The sequence below is a fragment of the Oreochromis aureus genome, linkage group 4 (assembly GCF_013358895.1).
Source record: "Oreochromis aureus strain Israel breed Guangdong linkage group 4, ZZ_aureus, whole genome shotgun sequence".
Lineage (NCBI taxonomy): Eukaryota > Metazoa > Chordata > Actinopteri > Cichliformes > Cichlidae > Oreochromis > Oreochromis aureus.
Genome location: NC_052945.1, coordinates 23,785,864 through 23,809,041, shown reverse-complemented (window position 1 = coordinate 23,809,041; position 23,178 = coordinate 23,785,864). Strand labels below are relative to the sequence as shown.

The 23,178-nt window shown below is 42.0% G+C and overlaps 1 protein-coding gene across 2 annotated transcripts; it reads right to left on the bottom strand.

The window, feature by feature from the left end:
- Positions 1-24: 24 nt before the first annotated feature.
- Positions 25-22,534, bottom strand: epn2 (epsin 2). Of its 2 annotated transcripts, XM_031756446.2 has the most exons (10): positions 21,818-22,534; positions 13,955-14,717; positions 12,956-13,110; positions 8,589-8,701; positions 7,749-7,853; positions 7,134-7,254; positions 6,074-6,223; positions 5,329-5,421; positions 3,893-4,126; positions 25-3,650 (listed from the first exon to the last, which is right to left on the bottom strand). In XM_031756446.2, the coding sequence occupies exons 2-10, from the start codon at positions 14,380-14,382 to the stop codon at positions 3,319-3,321; spliced, it is 1,731 nt and encodes a 576-aa protein (XP_031612306.1). In that variant the 5' UTR covers positions 14,383-14,717; positions 21,818-22,534; the 3' UTR covers positions 25-3,318. The 2 variants fall into 2 exon arrangements, with proteins under 2 accessions (XP_031612306.1, XP_031612307.1); XM_031756447.2 differs by lacking the exon at positions 5,329-5,421.
- Between the last annotated feature and the right edge of the window lie 644 nt (positions 22,535-23,178).

Here is a 23,178-nt window from a genome sequence, read left to right as displayed (position 1 = left end):
GAGAGACAGCAGAGCGGACAGAGCTGAAGTGATACACAGTTTATTTTGAACCAGTTGCAGCTACAGTTGTCCTCATCCGACAGGGGTGCGGAGCCTGCTGCGTTCATTTGTTTAGATGCCGTTAAAATACCACAATGACTTTTCCTACAAAAACCCATTACACAGAATAATAAGGTATACAGAAGAACAGTATGTTACAATAGTACAAATGATAAATTATATTATACAGTTATAATGCCAACGGGTTGAGCACGTATCCAAAAAAAAGAAAAAAGCAGCCTGCTCCCAGTACTATGAGAAAGGTAAATAGACAGAAAAAGAAAAGAATAAAGGAGGCTGTTTATGCATACAAAGATAGACAGCCTGTAAGGTCAGTTAGTCCTCTTGATAAAAGCATAGTGAATACATAATGTAACACAGAGGAGCTTGCTACACACAGGCCACATTTTCACTGCACCATAGTCACAACTGAAAAACGCTGCCAGGGATTCAAGAAAAACCGTTTGCCGGCTGCAGCGTTCTCCGACTGTTTGAGCGCGACTGCTCGAAGCCTTTGTTCTCTTTTCGACGCCTCTACAAACTTTCCTGCAATTGCTGAGAGTTAAATTTAAGGTCAGGCCCGCAGTGAAATCCAAGGCCGGTGAGAAGGTGACACATCTTGAGCTAGAATATCATAGTAGTGTTTCCATGAACAAGACTTAGTTAGCAAATTTTATTCTGCAAAACACATCAAGCGTTAAGTCTGTTTTTATCTCGTTCACTTTTTCCTTCTTTTATTTTTGCATATATTTAGTTTAGATTAAAAAAAATTTAAAAAATGCTTGCTGGTCTGCAGGGGTTGCATCCATTCATTCATTCAGGACCCCCAAACGTAAAAAGCAATCACCACCGCCACCCTCGTGAAAAGCATACGCACACGTACGGTCGGAGCTGCCCCCCTTTTGTTTTTGCCTGAGAGAAATGAAGGTCTGCTTTAAGTGGACGTCTCCACGGTCCTGCAGAGTAGCTATCATACCAGAGCAGACCACGAGGGGGCGCCAATCCACATCAAAAGAAAAATTAACAAGGAAGGAAAAACAAGCTTTCCACAGTCACATTGGCAGTTATTGAGAAAGAACTGAAGAAACTATTCTGACTTACACAAAAAAAGGGTCTGTACACCTGGTGCAATTCATCCATAGCTGAATGTCATCAACCCACCTTTCACAACCAAAATGACGAAAGACAAGACACTCAGCTCGCTGTCAGTAAATGTGCTGATGTTCAGCCAACAGTAACACTTTCTTACACAAAACTGAACAAAATGTAAAACAGCTCTGAAATATAAAACATTTTAACAATGGACTCTCTGATATCAAGAGCATCAATAAACAGAAAGAAGGGGGAAAAAAAAATGTCAGTAAGCGGTGACTCTACTGTTCAAAGTAATCAGAGTACGGCATCCTCCGAAATCACAGTCGCTATGACTTTGGTAACAGTTGTGCTTCTAAGAGAAGAGAATTACATAGCCTACCCATAGGGTGACACAAACTAGAGCAACGGGGAAAAAAAAAGAAAAAATAAAGATGACACATGGCTTAGCTAGGTACACAGCTCCAAAACTCTGATAGGCTATCGATTTACACCTAACACACACAAAAACAAAATAAAGTAACCAACAGAAGAAAACAACTGCACGTTTACGTAACATGACTCGCTGTTGTTTGCTGTGGGATTCCCTGTGCTATCAATAGACTGATCCTGGAACAACCCCCTTTGAAAATGTGTGTGTGAGTGAGTGTGTGTCCCCACTAGGTATGTAATCCTGTAGATAGATTAGCGCCAGCAAATCCAGTCAGAGGTAAACTCTTCCCACAATGCAAAGTGTCTGACGTATGCTTTAAAATGGTTTTTTTGTTAAAGCAATAATCACTGATATCTGCTGCAAACATGCGGGCACGCACGCACGCACGCACACACACACACACACACACACACACTTAAGGCTGTTGATGCCCTAGTTGCCCCTTGTTTTGAGTCACTTCAGAAACTAATTCCAAGTCAGCTTCCACTTATCAGACTGAGAAATGGGAAAACTTGTTCATGAAAGTACACTTGGAAACTAAATGTATTTCTCCTGCAAACTTGCACATATACACACACACACACACACACACACACAGACACACACAATCCTCCTTCCACACGTATCCCTTTGAGCCTTGAAACAAACTTACAAAAAAACAAAACTGTCCCATGATGCCTCACTGCATCCTATTTATATAGCAAAAAAAAATACTGATGCCACCACAGTTGATGTCTTTTTCACTACAAACATTTTGGGGGGGCTCAACATGTAGCAGTTAGTATCAGTACACTTGCATGTGAGCAAAAACACACAGATATTTAAAAAACAAACAAACAAACAAAACATCTCCTCTGAGAAGCGTTCATTGTTATTCCTGTGAACCACTGAGGTCAAAGCTCATCTGGAGGGTCTGAAAAAAGGTGACCAGATGAGAGTTGTGACCATGAGCCGAGGCACTGTGTTTTTGTGTGTATATGTGTCGACTCGGCTGTTTTAAGCGGCTGGACGTCCTCCCTAAGCTAAGGTGTAACGGTGAGCCCAACAGTTGCGGAAAATAAAGAAACAAAGAAGAAGGAAAACAAGCAAAAAATTGTGCAAAATTCCTGCTTTGTAACACACACACACACTCACACACAGAGTATAAACACATCTAACCATCTCTCATCTTTACTCCAGTGAGTGGAAGTTGACTCGCTGGAAAATACACAGTGTAAAAGTACTGAGATGTGCACTCTCTCACACACACACACCAGCTGACAGAGCTTATAAAAGATTAGCTCTAGTGAAGAGATAAGATCCTGGCATTAGAACAGTCAGACTCTCCTGTCACTCCACCACAGAAGAGGAGAGGAGCGGTCCTAAAGGGAACAAGTAAGGGAGAAATGATTGAGAGAAGGACAGGGAGGAGAGACTGTGGCCGAGTCCTGCCTCAGTGGAAAAACTGTAAACACTGAAGCTACTCTTAAAAGTCTGTGGACTGATGCAAACTCTTTGTGGTCATCAACATTATCATTAGATCAGCATGGAACACAGGACTAGCCAGCTTGTAGGAGAGAAAGAAAGAGAGAAGAAAGGAGTTAGGGAGTGTGGTAAGGTAGGAGAGGGCCCTGCTGGGACTCTGGCTTGGAGTTGGTTATAAATGGATAATTGAGATAAGACGTCTCCTTGTTCGTTTTGAAGCTTCTTGAGGGGCTAAAGTTGAAGAGTAAAAGGAAGGATTACTCCATGATGTCCCTCTCCCTGTAATCCTTTCACAAAAGGAACGGGTTGGTGGTTCCGGTGTTTTGAGTCCCGGCCTGGGGGGGCATGCTCATCAGGGGCTGGGGCATGGACATGGAGGATGGAATCCCTGTGCTCATCCCCACACCTCCCACAGCACCTACTCCAGGCATCGAGTGGCCCATGGGGGCCATACCTGCCAGAGGGACGATGGGGACGGGCTGAGGAGGCATGGAGGAGAGGCCTACGGGCTCTGCCATGTTGCCAAAGCCAGAGGGCATCGGGCTGACGCGCATCTGGTTGAGGGTGGGGGGAACTGGCTGGCTCACTTGGAAGGGGTTGGCCGGGGTTGGAGCAGAGCCACCTAAATAAAGTGAGGGGATAACGGACAAAGGAAGAAAACACATTACTACAACAGCACATTGTGTTTAGTTGGGCTATGTCAGTTTATATAAAGTACTCACTAAAATACTTCAAAAGCTAACACTTCTTCTTCACCCATATACATATATATATATATACACACACACACACACATATATATATATATATATGTATATATATGTATGAAAAATATTAAATTTCACATTCTCTTTGCTCTCCCACCTGCTGAAGCCAAGAATGGGTTGACAACTGGTGCAGGCTGGGCCGGTTTGGTCACCAGAGAGTCTAAATTGACCAGGGCAGCATTGGGACCCAGGAAGGACTCAGGAGTCTTTCTAGTTGGGTTTGTGATGATGGAAGTAGATGCTGAGGTGGGAAGGGGATCAAATATGTCCAGGCTGCTACTGCTGGCCAGGCTGACTTGGGAGGGGACAGAGGATGCAATGCCCATATCACCTGAAGAACAAAAGTAGAAGTAGTCGTATTTTACAGCTGAACGAGCTGCTTTCAGAATTGGGCAAAGCATTTTGCATTTAATGCCTACTCCAGTCGGGTACGGCAAATAATTGTGGGCATCTGCGATGCCGAAGAGTAGTATTTTGAACAAAAAGGATTAATTTACTGTGGTATTTTATTTTGTTTTTGTTTTGTTTTCTACACTTGCTATCCATTTGGATTTCTCAGAGTCACCGACCTACTAGTGGACATGTTTATCAGCACATGAGCAAACCAGATTCAGACAGAGTAAAACGAAACTGAGTGATGCCATAAAATGATCAGAAGACGCTATTATGAGAGGACATCAGAGGCAGACAGCCTGGCTGTTTGTTGTGGCAGCAGTCAGATAGCAGTAGAGACATTCACTGATGCACTCATAAACCCAGCTTACTAACAACAGCACGCGCATGCACACACACAAACACACGCAAACGGAAATGTCAAAGATGAAAACTGCTGCCACAAAATAAGAATGAAGTGTAGCAGACCTAAGAAACGCCCATGGTAAGATGAGATAGGCCTACAATGCCCCATAAATCTTGTAGATTTCAGCTGAAGCTCAAATCCGCTCCATAGAAGGTTATTTTATTCTTTTCCTCACCACCTCTTTGACTGCATTAGTGCTGCGTTAGTGTTGAGCTAGAGCAAAAGTCTGACACCGACATCATCCTCCGACACTCCGACTAGAGCATAACACCGTCCAAACCGTTCACTTGAACCTTATCAGACACAGACCTGAATGGAGCTGTGAATAGGATTAGTTTAAATTTAGATGTAAATTCCCAAATCGAGATTTAACAAGAATCAGGTCATATCTGAGAGGGTTTCCCTAAACTGAGTCTGATAATTTATTTAACAATGTACCTTCAAAAGCTGCCCCAGATTACACCACAGTGAAATGGAACCAGACCGGAGCAAAGAGCCGTTTCCCGGCCACAATTTGATACAATTACTGCCAAATCAGCTTAAAAACCTAATTTTAGTGGTTCTAATGCTGCCTTTGCTCCAGTCTGGTGCTACTGACATATAAACACAAGACGCGTGTGTGTCTGTGCCATGCAGAAGCAACCCATCTGCACAGACAGACACTGAGAAAAACAAAAAACAACAACAACAACACAGACTCCATGTCATTAGAGAGACAAAGACAGGGTGAGTACCAGTGGGGACAGAGGAGGAAGAGCGCAGGCTATCAAACTCTGAGAAGTCTTCTTTGGATGTACCATTGGATGCGCTCAACAGGTCAAAGCTACCTGAAAGGAGAAAATGCATACACAAATGCAAGAATACACGACAAGAATACACAGAGTAGACAAAGGTCACATAAACACAGAGCAAATACATAAAAAGACAAATGGAATACAATATGAGTATGAATGACGATGAATACTTTGTGTTGTGTTGCTCTGTTGTGAGTTTGAGTTTTCACGTTGACTGCATTTTCCTTAAAACCTTGGAAAATAATACAATACAAAAACGTATAAACAAGAATTCAGAGTGCTTTAATTCTGCAGCTGTTCAACGGCAACGATCAAAACACTTAGAGGGGTTCGAGAGTTTCACGTGATTGCCGGTAGGTAGCATAACAACAGCAGTGGATGCACCAACTCCATACAATCACACATGCTGTGTCAGGAGGTAAACGCACTGCACAGTTGTAAATGTAAGTTCTCTATGTGAAACTTAAATTCAGCCGTGTATTCTAAAAGTCACTGCAAGATTCTTCTGAAATCGGATGATTCTTTTTAAAACATCGTGTACTTGCAACTTAAATTTATTAATCACAACATAAGTAGCAACATGACAGGTCACCTTGGTACTTAGTTGGTAGCAAAGCTGGCTATGTTTAGTGCTGTGGAGAGAGAGAGAGAGAGGGAGAGAGGGGGAGGGGGGAAAAAAGGTTACCTGTGTTGGAGGGTTTGGGGCGGGCTGCTGCAGAACCCCATGGGTCAGAAGCAGGAATGGAGTTGGGCGCCCAGGGATCACTGCTCTTGATAGGTGGGACAGTAGAACTGCCCCATGGGTCCACTGAGGTTGCTGGCTTAGGGGCAGATCCTGGAGAGAGGGGGAGACATTCAATGTTGTGTGGGTGAGGGATTAAAGGTAAATACAGGTAAAGAGAGGGGAGTGAACTGGTGAAAAGCAGGGTTAATTTAATGCGCTGAGCCCCCCTGGGCCCCACTGAATACATCAGTCCAGCCTCGAGTTGAGGAAGGAAAGCCAACAAGCCCCTTATCCTTGAAAAATTATTTATGTTACTGAATTACATCACAGAATCCAGAATGAATGGTCAACCAAACACACAACAGATAAGGGATAAAAACGCAGTAAGCTCCCTCATTTCTGGGCTGCCGCTCTTTCGTAACAGTCCTCAAATTTTATCATTAGGTACATTTCACAGAGTACAGAGAACACGCAACGCGAGGGATCATGTGATTTCATTTAGGACTCCAAAGAATCTGTGTTATAATTACCTAAAAATCTCACATATGTGATTCCGTCTGTGATTATGCTGCAAGTGAAACTATCGTGCCCTTCCTTAATTAAACATCTAAACAAATTCTCTGTAAACCTGAGACTAACAAATACTGAAATAAACTGAGTAATTACTGCATAGTTCATTTCAGTTCAATCTATCCACGTAGACACACCCTCTCACACGCCAACCTCATCATGACAGAGGAGTATTACATATCAGACTCCCCGAGCCTGCTTTTTTCCCCAGTATCATGCTCCCTTCCTTCACAATGTCTTCCGCTAACTCTCACCCTCCCCAACCCTCAGTGCAGTAATGCTGCTGAACCAGTGCAGCAGCATTCCTGTGTAACAAAGAGTCACAGTCCTGCAAGCTGCAGGTGGAGAGCAGAAATCTCTTTCACACACACACAAACTTCTCAGTGATAGTATGTAGATATCACATGATGTAACAACTTTCAAGAGAGTGAGATTGTGTGTATGTATATACCATAAGGCTGCCATGGGTCTGCTGATGCAGCGGCAGCTCCGGCCCCAGCTCCCGCACCCCAGGGGTCAGCACTGGCACGAGGCTCAGGGACATCCATTAGATCCATCAAAGAGGACTGTGGCTACAAAGAGAGACAGTGGGTTAGAAAATAACAAAACGGCAGGAGACCAGATAAAAGGAAAATTAAGCATGGAGACAAAAGAGGAAATATACAAAGGGGGTGATTAAAGATATACAAGGAATACATGAAATGGAAAAAAGTAGGAAAGACAATCCGTTGGCCATTATCCTGCACATGAATACTGTTCAAACATAGAGAGGGTAGTTATGTCATTACGCATTGAGAACAACATGAGTCATTGTCATGCAACCGTACGTCTTCAACTCTTTATCTCTCCGTGGCCTCAAACTGCAGCCGGGCACTTATTCAGGCAGAATAATGACAAATAAACTCGGCAGTCTGCTGCCAGTTAGCGGCTTCATTACGGCTACTGAAGGGAGCAGACAGGGTCAGGCAGAAAAAGGAGATGGGGAGAGACAAGACTATTTCAGGAGCGTGTTTGCGATAATGGAATAACTGAGTCACCGCAGCCACTACGCTTATGTGCTTTTTACCTCTTTTTTCTTCTTGGCAACTTTTGCAGAGCCCGGGCCTTCTTTCTTACTCTCCTCTAAGGCCATTTGTAGTCTCAGGTCATCTCCTCGGCGTATGCGCTCCTCCTGGAAAGACCGACCCATGTGTAACTTATCTCATTCTTCTCAACATTACATTTTTCAAAGTGGTGTTCAATTAAAGATACATTTTTGTACTATTAATCTTATTAACTGCAAAATAGACTCATTTATTGTATGTTTACTGAAAACTAGTGCTGTGCAATACAGAAAATATTGACATCAAGCTAATACCAAGTAAATACCGGGCCAGTAATGCCAGTTGTGGACTTATAAAGGTAGCTTATATACAAAGTTCATGACTCTCAACACATTTTAATGACCACTAAATCACTGTGATTTTTTTCCAATATAAATAATTAGTTAACACAACAAAACACTCCTTTCAGCTTTTTTTGAATATGGGCTTTTTGAAGACCTGGAATATAAGTGTGCCTTTCTCTAAGGTTGTTTTCACACCTGCTGCGTTTAGTCAGCTTTAATCAAATTCTGGTTCATTTTCCCCTTTGGCCCCCAATCCGAACCAACTACCAGGAGTGTATCGCAATTTTCAGCTAAATAACTTACCACTGCCACGTATGCTTTGTTCTTTAGGATGTGGCAAGGTACTACAGGTCTGCAAATGTCTTTACGGGCTAGAAACTTTATGTTACTGATACTGACACCAGTTTTCTTAGGGATTATTAAAGTATTCTGATACATATTCAATATCCAAATCAATCTGCCCACCTCGACTTGAAACAGGCATGTCTGGCATGTTAGCATATGCGTGTGTGTGCATACCTGCTCTGCAGCCTCTCTGCTCATGGCCAAGGCAAGTTGCAGCTGCAGCTCTTCCTCTCCGCTGGTCTGAGGTCTGGCCTGTTCCAGTTCTGAACCGGCGTTTGGAGACGTAGCTAAGCAGCAAAATCAGAATGTATGTTAATGTTACTGCCACAGGGCAAGACGTCACAGTTCATTATATACTAACTGGTACTTTAAGACAACTTCTGTCACAACAGATGCAATCACACAATGTCCAGTAGTAATGCAAGACACATTTAGTATTTTATTAGCCTGCACAGAAAGCACAGTGTGTGTGTTTGTGTGTATGTGATCATAGGTCTTCACTGCGAGCCCGTGGGAGACGATAGGTCCGTTCAGCTTATTGGATTAAGTCGGGCCATGTGGCAGCACAAAACACACAGACATCGCACGTGGCAAACAAACAAACATACACGCCAGCTAGCTCGAACAACATAAGAAAGAGCGTAGAAAGACACTCACTATGGCGGCCTATGGTGTCTTCTTCAACTGAACTGAAAGTGTGACTGTGTCTCAGTGTGGAAACAGAAACTCATTTCCATGGGAAACAGAGCCCATCATCATATTTGGCTTTTCTTGCTATGTCATTCTTTCGACTTTATTTCTCTGTGAATGTTGTGGGTGTGCAAAGAATATATGTATGTGTATAATGACCTGGATTTTCTTCTGCTTAACGTGTGCTTTTCTATGTGATGATAGTTATTTAACCTCCATTACATCCCATATATATATATATATATATATATATATATATATATATATATATATATATATATATATATATATATATATATATATATATATATATATATATATATATATATATATATACACACACACACACACACACACACACACATATATATTTTTTTTTTTTTTTTTTTTTTTTTTAAGTACAAAGCAAATTTTCCCTTTGGGGTACTTTTGTTTTTCATTCGTTCGTCTCTCATCTTCACACAAACACGCCAGCCATTATATTATAATTTGGCTACAAAAAACACACTTATTTTTTCATGATCATAATCATGCTTAATTTCTTTTTTAAATATGCGCCGAACCCTGAGCAGCTGTAGAATCCCAAGGCCAAAAAACCCAAGTAACACAAATATGACGTGCGGAAAGACTAAATGTTAGTTTCACTCTTTGATGCGACTAACTTTGAAACTTCACTTTGACTAACATCCTCCTACCCCGAAAAGACATTTTTGAAAATACACATCAGCAAGTTATCTGTAAACGTACACAGACAATTTGCCCGATCAAATGTTTCCATTATAAGAAGATGGTACAAATTAAAGACATTTCCCTTAAAATCAAGAGGCCCAGTCTTCTTTGAAATGGTTAAAGAAACCTGACAGGCAGTAACACAAAAACAGATTAAGCTCATATGTAGCCCGTGCTCTGTAGCAACAGAAGCATCATTTATACATTACATAGAGGATTACCAATAACAGGAGTGTCTAAAAAGCTTCACCGCTATCAACTCAGGATGCTTCAAGAAATAATGCGATGAATGTTCGCAAAAGTCAAATGGTTTCATTCTAGAGAGTAGCAAAAGTCAGCAAAGTCAAACGTGTTTTATTTGAGTGGAACTCTAAAACCATGCAATTAATGACCACAACAGCAGGTAGCCAAATACTGTCACATAACAATAAACAGCAGAACAACATTTCTTTCCTCTGCTTACTGTACCTTTACTGTTTTAGGTTACCAATTTAGCAAAAAACAGTCTTGAGTTAAAGTCTGCAGACTCAGAGAAATCTGCATATTCAAAGTCCCATGCAAGTGCACAGATGCTTAGGGTGGTCCCACTGTGGAGAGTCTGAGTATAAAAAGTGCTGTAAACAACGACAGCAACAACCACACTTGTGCAGGTTTTCTAGGTATTGGCTTCAGATTTGTCTCCATATTTCTGATGTTCTTCCTTTCCTTCCTCCTCATCAAACCCATGTCTCTGCTGCTCTGACTCCAGACTATGCATTTCCTGAGAAAGTAACCGAGGTAAAAGGTGTGTTTGTTTAGCTGGAACTATGAGCTATGGCTTCAACCTCTTCCATGCCTGCCTTGAACAGCTGTACTAAAGCTAAAACAGGCACAGTGTAACCATACAAACACAATTATGTCTGACAAATCAGAGGGGAAAAAAAAAAAAGCTTTGGCTCTTGAAGAACACGTGCTGACTCTCTTGTAAATTTACCATTATGTCATAAACACACACGCTATGCAGTCGTCTAGCAGAAGAAAAAGAATTTTTTCTTGTCAGATTTAAAAAGACCACTGAGCCTGAAGACATACTGAGCTGCCACAAAACAGAAAGGCAAATAAACAAAAACTGAAAGCCAACTAAAACACACCAGTTCCTTACCCACCACTGTGGGAATGAACCATATATGGATAATCGAGTCATCTGGCACATGTTACAGACAAATCTCTGCCTGTTTTCAGAAAACATTTCAACATTCTTAGTTTTTCCATCTTTAAAGAGCTGATAAGACGCTAGTTAAATAATTTCTTATCTTGGCATCTCCACTTTGGTTCATGCTGTCTTTAATGATATTCCAATTCCACAAAAGCGAAGGCATCCAACTACATTAAGGCTGCATGAGCACCATGCAATTCCAGCTATGAAGAGGAGGAGGCTGGGTTTTTGTGCTGAAATGGGCTGATGGCCACTTGTGTCATCTTGCATGGATTTATGTGGCGCTAATGGCACATGAGACTTTTTCATGTGTGAGAACCATGAGCAGCCACCATTCTTCCTGTCTTTGTAGATCAGGGGTATCAAACATATGGTGTGTACATATGACGTCTTTAAAAAAAAAACATGTAACATTTGGAGGTGTTTTTGTATGCATCCACATGTGCAGTGTGCAATGTAGATGATGCTGTGTGTCAGTTAAATGCATACTGGTTGAAACGTGTGCTGGCATCCAGCATGTTTTTAAACACACTGTTGAACTTTGTATGCTAGAACTACACTCTTCTCTGTAGCTGGCTGATGGACCAGCAACAACACAGAGTAGCTCACAAACCGGTTGTACCACTTATTTCTGATACCAACCCCATCTGACGACAGATGCTCTATTCAGCTGCCCACGCGCTACCTTCACTTAACCATAATTTGACCCATTAGACTGCTTTTGTGACCTAGATAAGTGACAAAGGAGACAAGGTTTCAAACCTGGCTGTATGTGGCACATGAGTGTGTGACACTATAAAACCTAATATTTTTTTTTTGTTTTAATTACTGGATAGTAATTACTAGATATTTTAGACTGTACATTTTCCGATTATTTTCATGTATTTTACTTGTTAAAATGCTGAAACAAAACGGCAGCAATTATCTAAATGCATAAGAAACAACCACAGAAGATAAAAAATAAAATTTCAAGATTTTTAGACCCAAGGTGAGGTCAATTTTGGTAACTGGGGGCCAGCTTTACACCTACAGTCTCACACGGCCATTTATTCACACCCTGTCTGGACAACAATACTCGGAAAGTTCGCCTGGAATCCCAAAAATCTCCCCTAGCAACTCCCACAGCCTAACGCCTATTGGCCAGATCCTCCATCAGTTTTCTGCACTGATGACTCAGCTGCTGTAGCTTCCGCCTCTGAGCCACGCACTCAAACACAATGTACACACAGGAATGTGGGCCATAAATGAGAGCTTGGTGTACACTCCATAAGGATGCTAGACAAGTCTGGGCAGCCTGAAACCAAATGCATGGCAACAAACCCACATCCATAGGCGTGCACGCACACACACAAAGTCATCCTGCTGTGTACAAAGGACTGGGCGGGAGGTTAGAGTGTGAAAGGAAAAGAGTTCAGTTTAGACACTCCAGCAAAATCACCTAAAGATGTCACCAAGTATGAACAACCCTGTATTGTATTTACTCTACATCATGGAATGAACGGGATATTATTTCCTGCTTCGACAAGAGTTCTGAAATATTATAAAACTGACCCTTAGTGGTTTCCGTGTACTCTGCTACATTGTCACTGTCGTGCGGTCTCTAGAGAAACGAGTGCATCACTATAAAGGGAAGCAGATTCCTTTGCCATGTGGATAAAAGATGATTGGGGGGTCTTCTTCCTCTTCTGTGTGTGTGTGTGTGTGTGTGAGTGTGTGAGAGAGAACTAAGGAATGCAGGAGTGCTAGCCAGAGATAGGAGAGGGGGAGGGGCAGATTTCAGGATGTAGGCCAAAGTTACACCAACTGTGATACAGTAACCATAATCGAGCACACTGCACGATTTTTTTTTTTTTTTTTTTTGCTTAAACATATGGTGTGACACCTTTTTTTCTGTTAAGCCGACTGGTAATTATAATCCAGTACTCACAGCCATGATAGGAAGCAGGTGATCCCTCTGATCTGCCATACTCTTCACTGTAGGAAGTGGAGAGGTTGGGTTGAGATGAGCCTCGGCCAAATCCCATATGACTGCTCCCTGTGGACACCTGGGCCATACGCTCTTTGGTCTTCAAAGCCTGAGACCTAGCGGGACAAAAGGGATAATATATGATCAATATCTGTGATCAATCATCTAGACTTAAGCTAAGAAACTCTAGTGTTAAGTCTAACAGGACGAATAAGAATGAGATACTAGGGTGACACGACGATGGAGCCACGAAACCAAACAAAGCGAGAACATCTAATAGCAGAATTACCCCGAGAATCAGGGTTTCAAGTGGTTTCAATACTCAAGTGCCAAAATGATTATTTTAGATTAAACATGCTGTCAAACAAATCCCCACAGACCAATTAAGATAATACTGGAAAGACTGCAGTTGCAACCAAAACATTTTCTCTGTTCTGTGTACAGTTCGAGACTGTGTGTGTGTGTAATAAAAAGGCAGATGTCAAAACTGCAAGTCTTGGAATGATCACATATTTCTAAATACGCCAACAAGTTGAAGTGGAGGAAGGGGGAAAAAATAAATAAAATAAAAATCACTGAAAGAACAAAGTCATGCCAGACTGTTAAGACAGGAAATGTATTAAATCTGTAGCCAACAACATTCTTTGCACACATTACAAGTAATAAAGATAAGAAGTGTTACAGAGTTATTTCCAAGGATTAACTGTTTTGGTAAGAAGGTATGGAGCTCTTAAACTACACTTAAGAATCTCTCACGTAATACAGATGTTTTGATCTAGTCACGTAGACTAAGACAGCCTTTTGAACTTTGTTGCTTTCTCTGTATTAAAGGTCGTGGTTAGTTTGACCTCTCTAAGATTTGATGCCTGTGTTGCAAGCAGAAGAGCAGAAGTGCAGAAAGGACGGCGATGCACTCTGCTGCAAGGCAAAAAAAAAAAAAAGGGGGGGGGGGGGTCTCACCTCTCTCCTTTGAGGCGGTCTTCGTCTTTGAGTAAGACCACTAGCTGCTTGCTCTTCTCCCTGACGTTGATGCCCTGGTCCTTGCCATCTCTGTCGATGTACTGGAAGTCCTTCAGAGTCTGGATGGCGAAGATGTTTTCTTTGCACTGCAGCGCTACTCTCTCTGAGCCCGTCTTGATCAGGTAGTCGAGCAAGGTGAGCGCCTTGTAGACGTGGCGCCAGTTCTTGCCGTGGTCGTTGAGTCGTTTCCAGATCATGTTCATGATCTCGCTGAAGGCCACCACGTTGTAAGTGAGGTCGGCGATGTCCGACATGAGTGAAGACGACGGCCCCCAGGGGTCGTTGGACGTGGCCTCTCTGACTTTCTTCTCCGCTTCGGAGTAGTTGTTGACCATGTTCTTCATCTGCCGGCGGATGGTGCTTGGCATGGTGGCGGTTAAGATGGGACAGACAAGAAGAAATCAAACGTACACTCTCACACAAGGAGAGCAGCTGGGACACCAACAATATTTGGGTTACACACACCCAGAAGTTACAAACGTGCCCTTCAGGTGAAGCTTGTGTTGTTTGCCCGCGTTTCTGTGTCCTTTGTCACGGCGGTGTTTTGTTAATGTTTTCGTGTAACAAAGTGGTTTGCGGATGTACGCGGCTGTTTATGAGGCTCCTCCAGGCCAGTGCAGTGTTCCCGAGTCCTCCAACACAGCGTCTGTTAAAACCATTTCCACACCCACAGTGCCGGCTGAACACATGACCATGCCATCACCTAGACCAAGACGACAAATAACAGGTTAGTTTAAAGAACAACATGAAAAACAAATATAGGCAAGGACCAGAAACCCCAAAAAACAAGCATACTTTACAATACTTGCAATCACTCAGAGTGTCTTAAACACAACATCAGCTTAATATGTATCGTCTTTATTTAAGTTTCACGCCCCTAAAGTAATGTCACACGCCAGCAATAACAAATCAAAACCTCAATAGGCCAAGAAAAACCTACGCGTTGCTACATTTCAGATTTCTGAACAGCTGAAGTCACACGCTAATCTGAATGTCTTTCATGAAGTTCTACAGCTAAACAGTAAGCTCACATCAATGTGTAATCACAAGAGCAGCTGTAAGCACCTTCCTTTTTGAAACTAGACAAACATGTTTCATACTTTCACACTTAGATAAGCAATTTCCATGCATGCCCCCTCCATATCATACAAAGTCACGGTGCTGTGAACAACAATTCTTTCCACTTTTATAATTTCACTGAAGTTTACAGTAACTTTGACACAATGGCAAATTACTAGGAGGGATTGTGGAGATTTTTGTGAAACAAAACACAAATCTGTGCGGTCACACCATTCCCAAGCTCTTCCAAGAGGGCTTCAGGTGCATACTCTTTGTGTGGGCTTGGAGGACTATGTGAAGACAATTACAATGAAACAACACGCCATATAAAGAGGTCAGCAATAATCTAACATTTTAATCTTGAGCACCAGGTTATTGAGTACAAATATGTCCTTAAAATATTGTTCAGGGATTTTTTAAAAACCTGATAAGGTGTAAATATAACAAAGAGAGCAGTGTGTATGTATAATATTGCTCTAAGTTAATAGACGTTATCAAGGTAATTTACTCTGATAGCAGCTGACCAACGGTAATTTGACCACAGCAGGCACAAAACTGTTAACTAATTTTTAGCAGAGCTGAATTTTAAATTTTGCTTTTACGCTTTTTGGGTTGTTTTTTTTTTAACTTTATTTGCAAAGATTTAAATTAACAGTATTGGCAATCACTGAAATGGTTAATCCATCGGTGTGCACAAGCTCTTTTATCAAATTTTTATTTTTAATGCTAAAATATAAAATTATTGTTTTCGAATTTACTGTTTTTCAAAAGCAGACAAAAATATTAAAGCATATTATTATTTTTTGATTAGGATGCCAAATTACAGCTGAGCACAAAAAGCAGTCATTTCTGACTTCTCAGAAAAGTCCAGGGTGTCGGCTTAAATTCTGGGTATAAAAACTTAAATTCAGTAACATTTAGTTAGTGACATTTTTTAAAACATGTATTTTTTTAACAACAGGTGGTCTAATAAGCACTGTATGTATAAAATAAGAGCTTTGCTTTTTTAATACCCCGATACATTCAAGCACAATTCTCTAACAAGTCTGAGAATGAGACGCCTTTATCTTCACAGCATTAACAGTAAGAATGAGTTTCCACCCTCTGGTGGGTGGCAGGGGAGATAATCCATTTCCAGTCAGATGAATACCACAGAAGTGACTGATGACGCCTCAGTACTTGTTTCTAAAAGATCAGCAAAGCAGCCACTAATCACTTCCTGCCTGACACACAGACAAGTATGGATAGTGGGCGGAGACTCACAGCGGCGTAACGTACACACCCAAGTGCCATGTGAAAAACTCTTGACCGTGAAAACTTGCTTAAGTATGCAACACCTAAGGCTTACATAACACGTTTAAATCTGCTGCTGGTGCTGGAAAAGAACAGCGTACTACTGCAAGGCCCCATTAACAGAGTTGTGCTTGGACTGCAAATGCAGTTATCACTGTTATCAGTAATAAACTGCAGTTTGGGATGTCGGTGCCCATTGTTTGCCTGCCTCGATGCCTTGTAGGCAAACCTATGATGACTTATCCTCTTCATTGATCAGAGCTCAATGCCAGGCGTGCACAGGCAAGCCCAACAAAGTTCTTTCATACATATAAGTGCAAGTCTGTGTGGACTGTATTAAGCACAAGAATGCGTTTTTTCAATGCATATAGAAGTTAAATACAGACAATATGCATGCATTTGTTTCAGGGAGCTTCCTGTCTAGCAATGTCATGGAAAGACAGCTGGAGGGGACGGGGGTAAAGAAAGGAGGATAAGAAAACAACTTGGCACATCCCATAAATTCACTTAACGCCAGTGAAACGTGATTCCTGTAGAGCATGACTCCGACACACACACACACACACACTCTCTGAACGTTCCCTCGTCACCCTCCTCCTCACCCTGCATCCGCATGAATACTGCTCAGACCTAATGACACATCTGCTGCTATAATCACCTATTCACCCGTAGCAGACAGGAGGAAGAGAGGAGAGTCTGTCTTGTCCATCCCACCCTCCTGCAACCCCCATTCACATCCCGGAACAAACCCCCCACCCCACCCCCGACACACACAAACCAGTAGATATCCCCAGCCTGCCTTCACTCAGTCCTTCTGTGCTTAGTTCACGCCAATCCCAAAAGAAGACTGCACACAAGACTTGTGTTTATGTGCGTGTGTAAAGAAATAAGTGTTCATGCTGACAGTGCAGGTTATAGTTATGTCAAAAATCATTAAGCATGTCATCTTCCCCGTCAAACCGCCAGCACACAATGCGGGGTAGCAGTTTAAGCATGAAATAATTGAGTCCAGGGTCTGCTTTTTAACGGCACCAGATGAACTCGAACACATCTGTCGCCACCCATTCAGTCTCTTCCTCCTTTTCTTTCTGGCCTGTCTGTATCTGACTCACACACATTAAAGATGAGCTGTTAGTCCACCCTGTTCCCTATTTCAACACAAAGCCATTTATAATATATTTAAATATGTGGTGTCTATATATCGCCTGGTTTTTCATGCAACAGTTGTCTAATCCATGGCAATTTTTGCTTTTGTAAGAGAACGTAATAAATAAAGTAAATAAGTAAAAATACCCAGCGATCATTCCTTAGAATGCGACAGAAGGCAAAGGCAAAAGAGTGCCCGTGCCCTGCAGCCAAACAACAGACCAAATATGCATTTATTATGGCCATAGAGTTGGACTAATTTTGAAGGAGGAAGAGGAACAGAAATAACCCATTAAATACAGGCTGAGAAAAACACTAACTGCACTACCATCATAGTCAAATGGGACAAAGTGCCATTTACTGTTACGTGCAAAGGTCAAAATCAGAAAAACAAAAAACAAATGAGGCCTTACTGTGGAAAACACCAGTGAACTGATGGACTAATATACACAGAACAGTTGTGATAAATTTCCCCCAAAAATAAATAAATATGTGTATGTATAAAGTTATAATATAAACGCTAACCATCGCCTGACAGGAATAACGATTGGTCTCGACAGCATGAACTAGCAGCAGTGATGTAGTAGTGCATCATGAGAAATTCCCTTTTTGAATTGCAAATCAAGTCACGCAGTACAGATATCTACAACTTTCTATGAATTCCATCAACGGTATTTAATAATAACACTGTAATGCCGCTTACTTATAAAACCTCCCGGCTTCAACCAACTGTAAACAAATGACCTGTGCGCAATGAGTGTTCATCTGAAATAAAATGAAATTATTTGTCGCGTATTTAACAATCTGTATCGCCAAACTACGAATATCTAAAGACACAGACGGGGAAAGAAACGTGACTGAGACATTAATCTCTGTGCACCAGAGGTCCATCATTACAAAAGCTTTAATCTTGGCTTGGCAGGAAATGCTCAGAAGTTATTGCTGTGCCGGCAGTGCAGGAATGCGCAATATGTCGTTTCAGTATCAACATCATCAGCATGAAGTAAGACACATTAGGCTGAACACAACTACAACTTTCTGTCTCTTTGAGACCAAAGAAAAAAAAACTGCACCTTTCTGACTTTTCTGTGAATAAACTGAAAGGGAAGTTTGGCATAATTTACCCACAACTAACGAGTCCTGTATATATTAGTTTGTCACTTGTTAGTGACACGGAGTTCTGCGTGCACACAGCACACACAAAACAGTTGCATCAATTCATTCATTTTTGGAGTTCTTTTACACTCAGTTTGTGGTGCAGGTCTCCCAAAACCAGGTGACACTAGTAGCAGAAACATCCTAGCATGCCTTGCTCTATGAATGGGTCCATCTTCTCCTCATGCACCAGTGTGCCCGCTCTCAACGGAAAGATTGCAACCCAGAGTGGGTGCGTCTCTGAAGCTCCTTCCTCCCCCGTTTAGGCAGACGATGAGTAATGGCCAAACACTACCCTTCAATTCCCACTGGGGTGCCCATATCACAGCCACAGCCACTCATGCCACATGTCACAGCAACTCAAGGCAATTCCACTAGACGCACCATAGCACATTTCAGGAGCAGTTCTTTGGTCCACTAATGTAGCGAGACGATGGAAGTTAAACAATGGGCGGTGGACGAGGCAGGCAGGAAGTCAGTCATGGTTGCGGCATAGAGCAATCGGGCAATTTTTAAAATCATCCTACACTGTGTGCACACAAATTACTCCCGGTGCAGGATGAAGCAGAGGAGGACAGAACAAAATCATGGAGGAGATACAACATTACAGACCCAAGCCCAATCTGTTCCTGAGGTTAGAGTTCTAGCTTTCAACAAGCTTCTAGAGAGAAATCTACCCCGGACAAGGAAATAACCAAATAAGGGAACAATAATGATGTCCTCTTCATTACGGTTCATATCAAACGCAATGAGAAGTTCCGCCTCATGTTGCTTGCATGAGGAAACCCATAATGATTCACTCCTGACCGGCAATAGGATATCGATGTGTATAGCTGACAGTTGGAATCAAGTTACAGAAATATAATTTCCTAACTTACCATTAAGTCCTACATTTTCACTCACTTTTCTCCAAGCGCCCCCCCCCCTTCTCTACATAAAAGTGAAACAGAAGCAAAAAGGCACTGTAGCCCTCAAACAGCATCAATACACTTGTCCTTCATTTCTGATTCTCACTTTCACCTGAAGAAGAATCCACAATCTACAGGGCAGTCCCGCTTGATTCAAACTTAATTTTTCAGCTCTATTCACATCACCTGATTTCACAGAATCTGAATGTCATTGTGCATCAAGAGAGAACCCACCAAGGTATCTTCTCAAACCACATGTACAGGATTTAACTGCAACAGGGTAAAAAGTTTTCCAAATCAACCCTTGTTTTACAGAATCACCCCAATCATTAGATCAAAGAATGATTCATGTTTTTCAGCCAAACCTGTCCATATTGCCTGGTGAAGGTTTGGAATGGGTTTTTCATGTCCTAAAAAAAAATATATGAATGAATATATTCCAAAGAAACAAGCAGAACACTTGACTTAAGTGAGTCACCTTAGATCATAACAAGTTCAACTTATCTTGTGTGTGTTTTGGCAAAAGCTAGGTAAACTGTGATTAGCATTAAGGGCTCAGAAGCAGCGCATTGAGAACAGGTCCACCTTGTCACACAGAATGAGTAAAGCTGATCTCGAGATAGTAGGCTTGCACAACCGGGCGCCTGTGTGTGAATGTGACAAGACTATATTTGTCTGTTCAGAATGACATGGTGTATAATAGGCTGTGTAATGGCATCCAGCCAGTTCCTTAACCACCCCTTTACAGTCTGGTACAACCAAGAGCAACATTCACAAGTAATTAATCCTCATCTTCTCCTAGACCCAAGGATTAAGCTCCCAAAAGCCAAACTCGCGTCAAATAAGCACTAACACTTGTTCAAACAGTACTAAAGTGGGTTTAAGTGAGCTATTACAACCGTGCACTGTGAGACAGTGAGACGGGGGGAGAGGCCACCATCTGATCGACGCATCACCCCACCTTTTGTCCTCTCTTGCTAGCCGAGAGAGACAAAGCCAGCCAAGACAGGGACGGGAGGAGGACCGTGATGATGCATCTGTCACCCCCGTAACTGACTGACCACCCTGACATTAAAGGAAGCGCTGCCCCTCTTCTCAGGCCACATAAATACGGTTCAGTGCAACTATGAAAAGAGAGGTTTTACTCAAACATCTTTGTTGTATGTTGAAAATAGAAAAGAAAACCCTGCCAGTATCAATGATCTAAAAACCAAACACTTTACTCGCTGCTTGTCGGAAACGAAGCGAGTAAACAGACAGCGCCCACGTCGTAACGAGTCTCCCTAAAAATATCAATAAGTACGTTAAGTTTTGGACTGCTGAGTCACTGTACTATGCTCTTGTCTAGCCCTCGCCTCTATAACAGCACACGTGTTTCGGTAGAGAAAATAAAAATAATTTAAGTGGCTCTTTTTTTTCTTTTCTTTTTTTAAATCACGGCGTCTCCTTGAACTGACGTGATTGATAGTTAGCACATAAGCTAAAGTAGCTTTAGCTAACATTCGTTTGGTGCTAGTAAACTACCTTAATGTTATTTACAATCCTTTCAGTCAAAAATCCAGGTGATAGAGGTGAAATAAGTATGTGTATAAAATAGTGCAAGCTTACTCTAACATAGAATAGCGACCACACTTGCTACTAAGGGGTTTGCCGCTAACTACAGCTAGTTGAGTGCAAACTTGCGGCAAGTTCTAGTTCTTAGCATTGATTGAGTTAGCGGTGACTACACATTTCAGCTCACTGGAAAGTACATAACCCGGAAAAGTTTGCTGTAGCGTAAAAATACACTGCAGCGATCACTTTTTCCACTTATAGATATTTGCACCCGAGATACCAACCACCGCCTAGCGTCCAATTTACAAGACGATTTCAAATCCTGGCTTTGGGAAAAGTTGAATCAAAGCTAGCAGAGCTTGTGTTAGGACAGCCAGTTCACACAACATCCCCTCCAGCACCCTACTAACAACACAACTGTTGATCGCTCACCATCTAGATGTAACACAGTTTACTATTTACCGGTTTTACGACCAATCCTATACTGTAACGCACAATCGTTCGCGTTAGCCTCATAAAGTACTTTCTATGTTAGGACAGTCAACTAGCATGTAAAGCTAGTTAGCGATCCTTCAAGCTAGCAGTCAAGACGGGAGCTCAGTGGAGACATCACCATAGCAAACTGGATTACAGGACACCCCAGAAAAACAAAACAACGCGACTGTGTTGAAAACCGATGGTAACTTACCAGAATTTTTGAGAGGGATACTTTAGGTACTCGCGTCACTCCAAGTGGAGGTCAAACCAATAAACAAACGTAGCTAATTCCAAAAAGAGAAGGGGGAAACCGAGACAGGAGTACTTATTTGGGCGTTCAAGGAGCTTGTTGCGCCTCCGCCTAGCTATATGCTGCTAGTGCTAAGCCAGCTAAAGCCAGGACTACACGTATCTCCTCCTCCTACAGAACATGGCGGGCAGAGCAGGAGGTGGGCTGTAGGGGTTGGCCGGGAAGGGTGTGACCAAGTCGGCTTGCCTTGGTAGGGATAGAGACAGACCCTTCATCCCTCGTGAAAACCCACGAGGGGGAAAAGGTGCGTCGCTGAGCAAGTGACTGTAAAGTGATAATTATAATTTTCAAGTTTTCACATGAACGATTTACAACATCGCAGACATGCGTGACTACAAGAATGGTTATATTAAAGTGCTGGACTACTTTGTTTTTTTTTATGGAGTAGCTTTTTTGTTTTAGTAACCGAACAGTCCTCTCTGGTAAATCTAGTTTTGAAGAGCCATTTTCCAATTTCGTCAAAGAAAGTTAGCAGCCAAAAGGAAATAAACGGACATGTAGATTGCACAAGTACGTGCATGTCATGATTTGTCACTGCCAGGGATTGTCCGCTGCAGGTGTGTCATTACAAAGCGCAAACTTTGTAGGACCGCATTCCATCGCTCTAATTTTTTCCACCCCACCATCTCTGCGCAACCGCATTTTCTTTCACAGGTATTTAAATAGAGGGAGGGGGACAACACGTCACACGCCCCAGACACACGTGGCACAACATCTATCAATAGGCGCAGATGCCTTACTAAAAAGTGCGCAGTGAGCTATTAATAGAAGTGTATAGGTTGTAGATACAAAGCGTGTAAGTTAAAAATAGACAGGGATCAAAATGTCACGAATCTGCAACGCTGACAGCAGCCAAACGTCAGTATGACCGATGTGATGTCAGTTGGCTGTTTTTAGTGCTGTGCCATACTGCAAATTTTGTTATGACGATAACAAATAAATACAGGGCCAGCATTCCCGATACCATTATCGGTATTTTCAACTTATAAGGACAGCTTATGTAGGGGAGTGTCATGACATTTAAAATCGTCATCAATTTGCAAATTCTGAACACATTTTAACGAACACCAAATTACTGTGATTTTTTTCCTTTACTTTTCTCAAAAAAATCTTTTAGCTTTTTGTCACTGGGTTTTTTGGGGGTCCTAGAATGTAAATGCACCTCTCTAAAGCACTTTGTGTGAACTTCGGTTATTAAATGTGCTTTAGGCTATAAATAAAATAGACGGTACAGTCAACACAGTTTAAGACATTTTTTCATA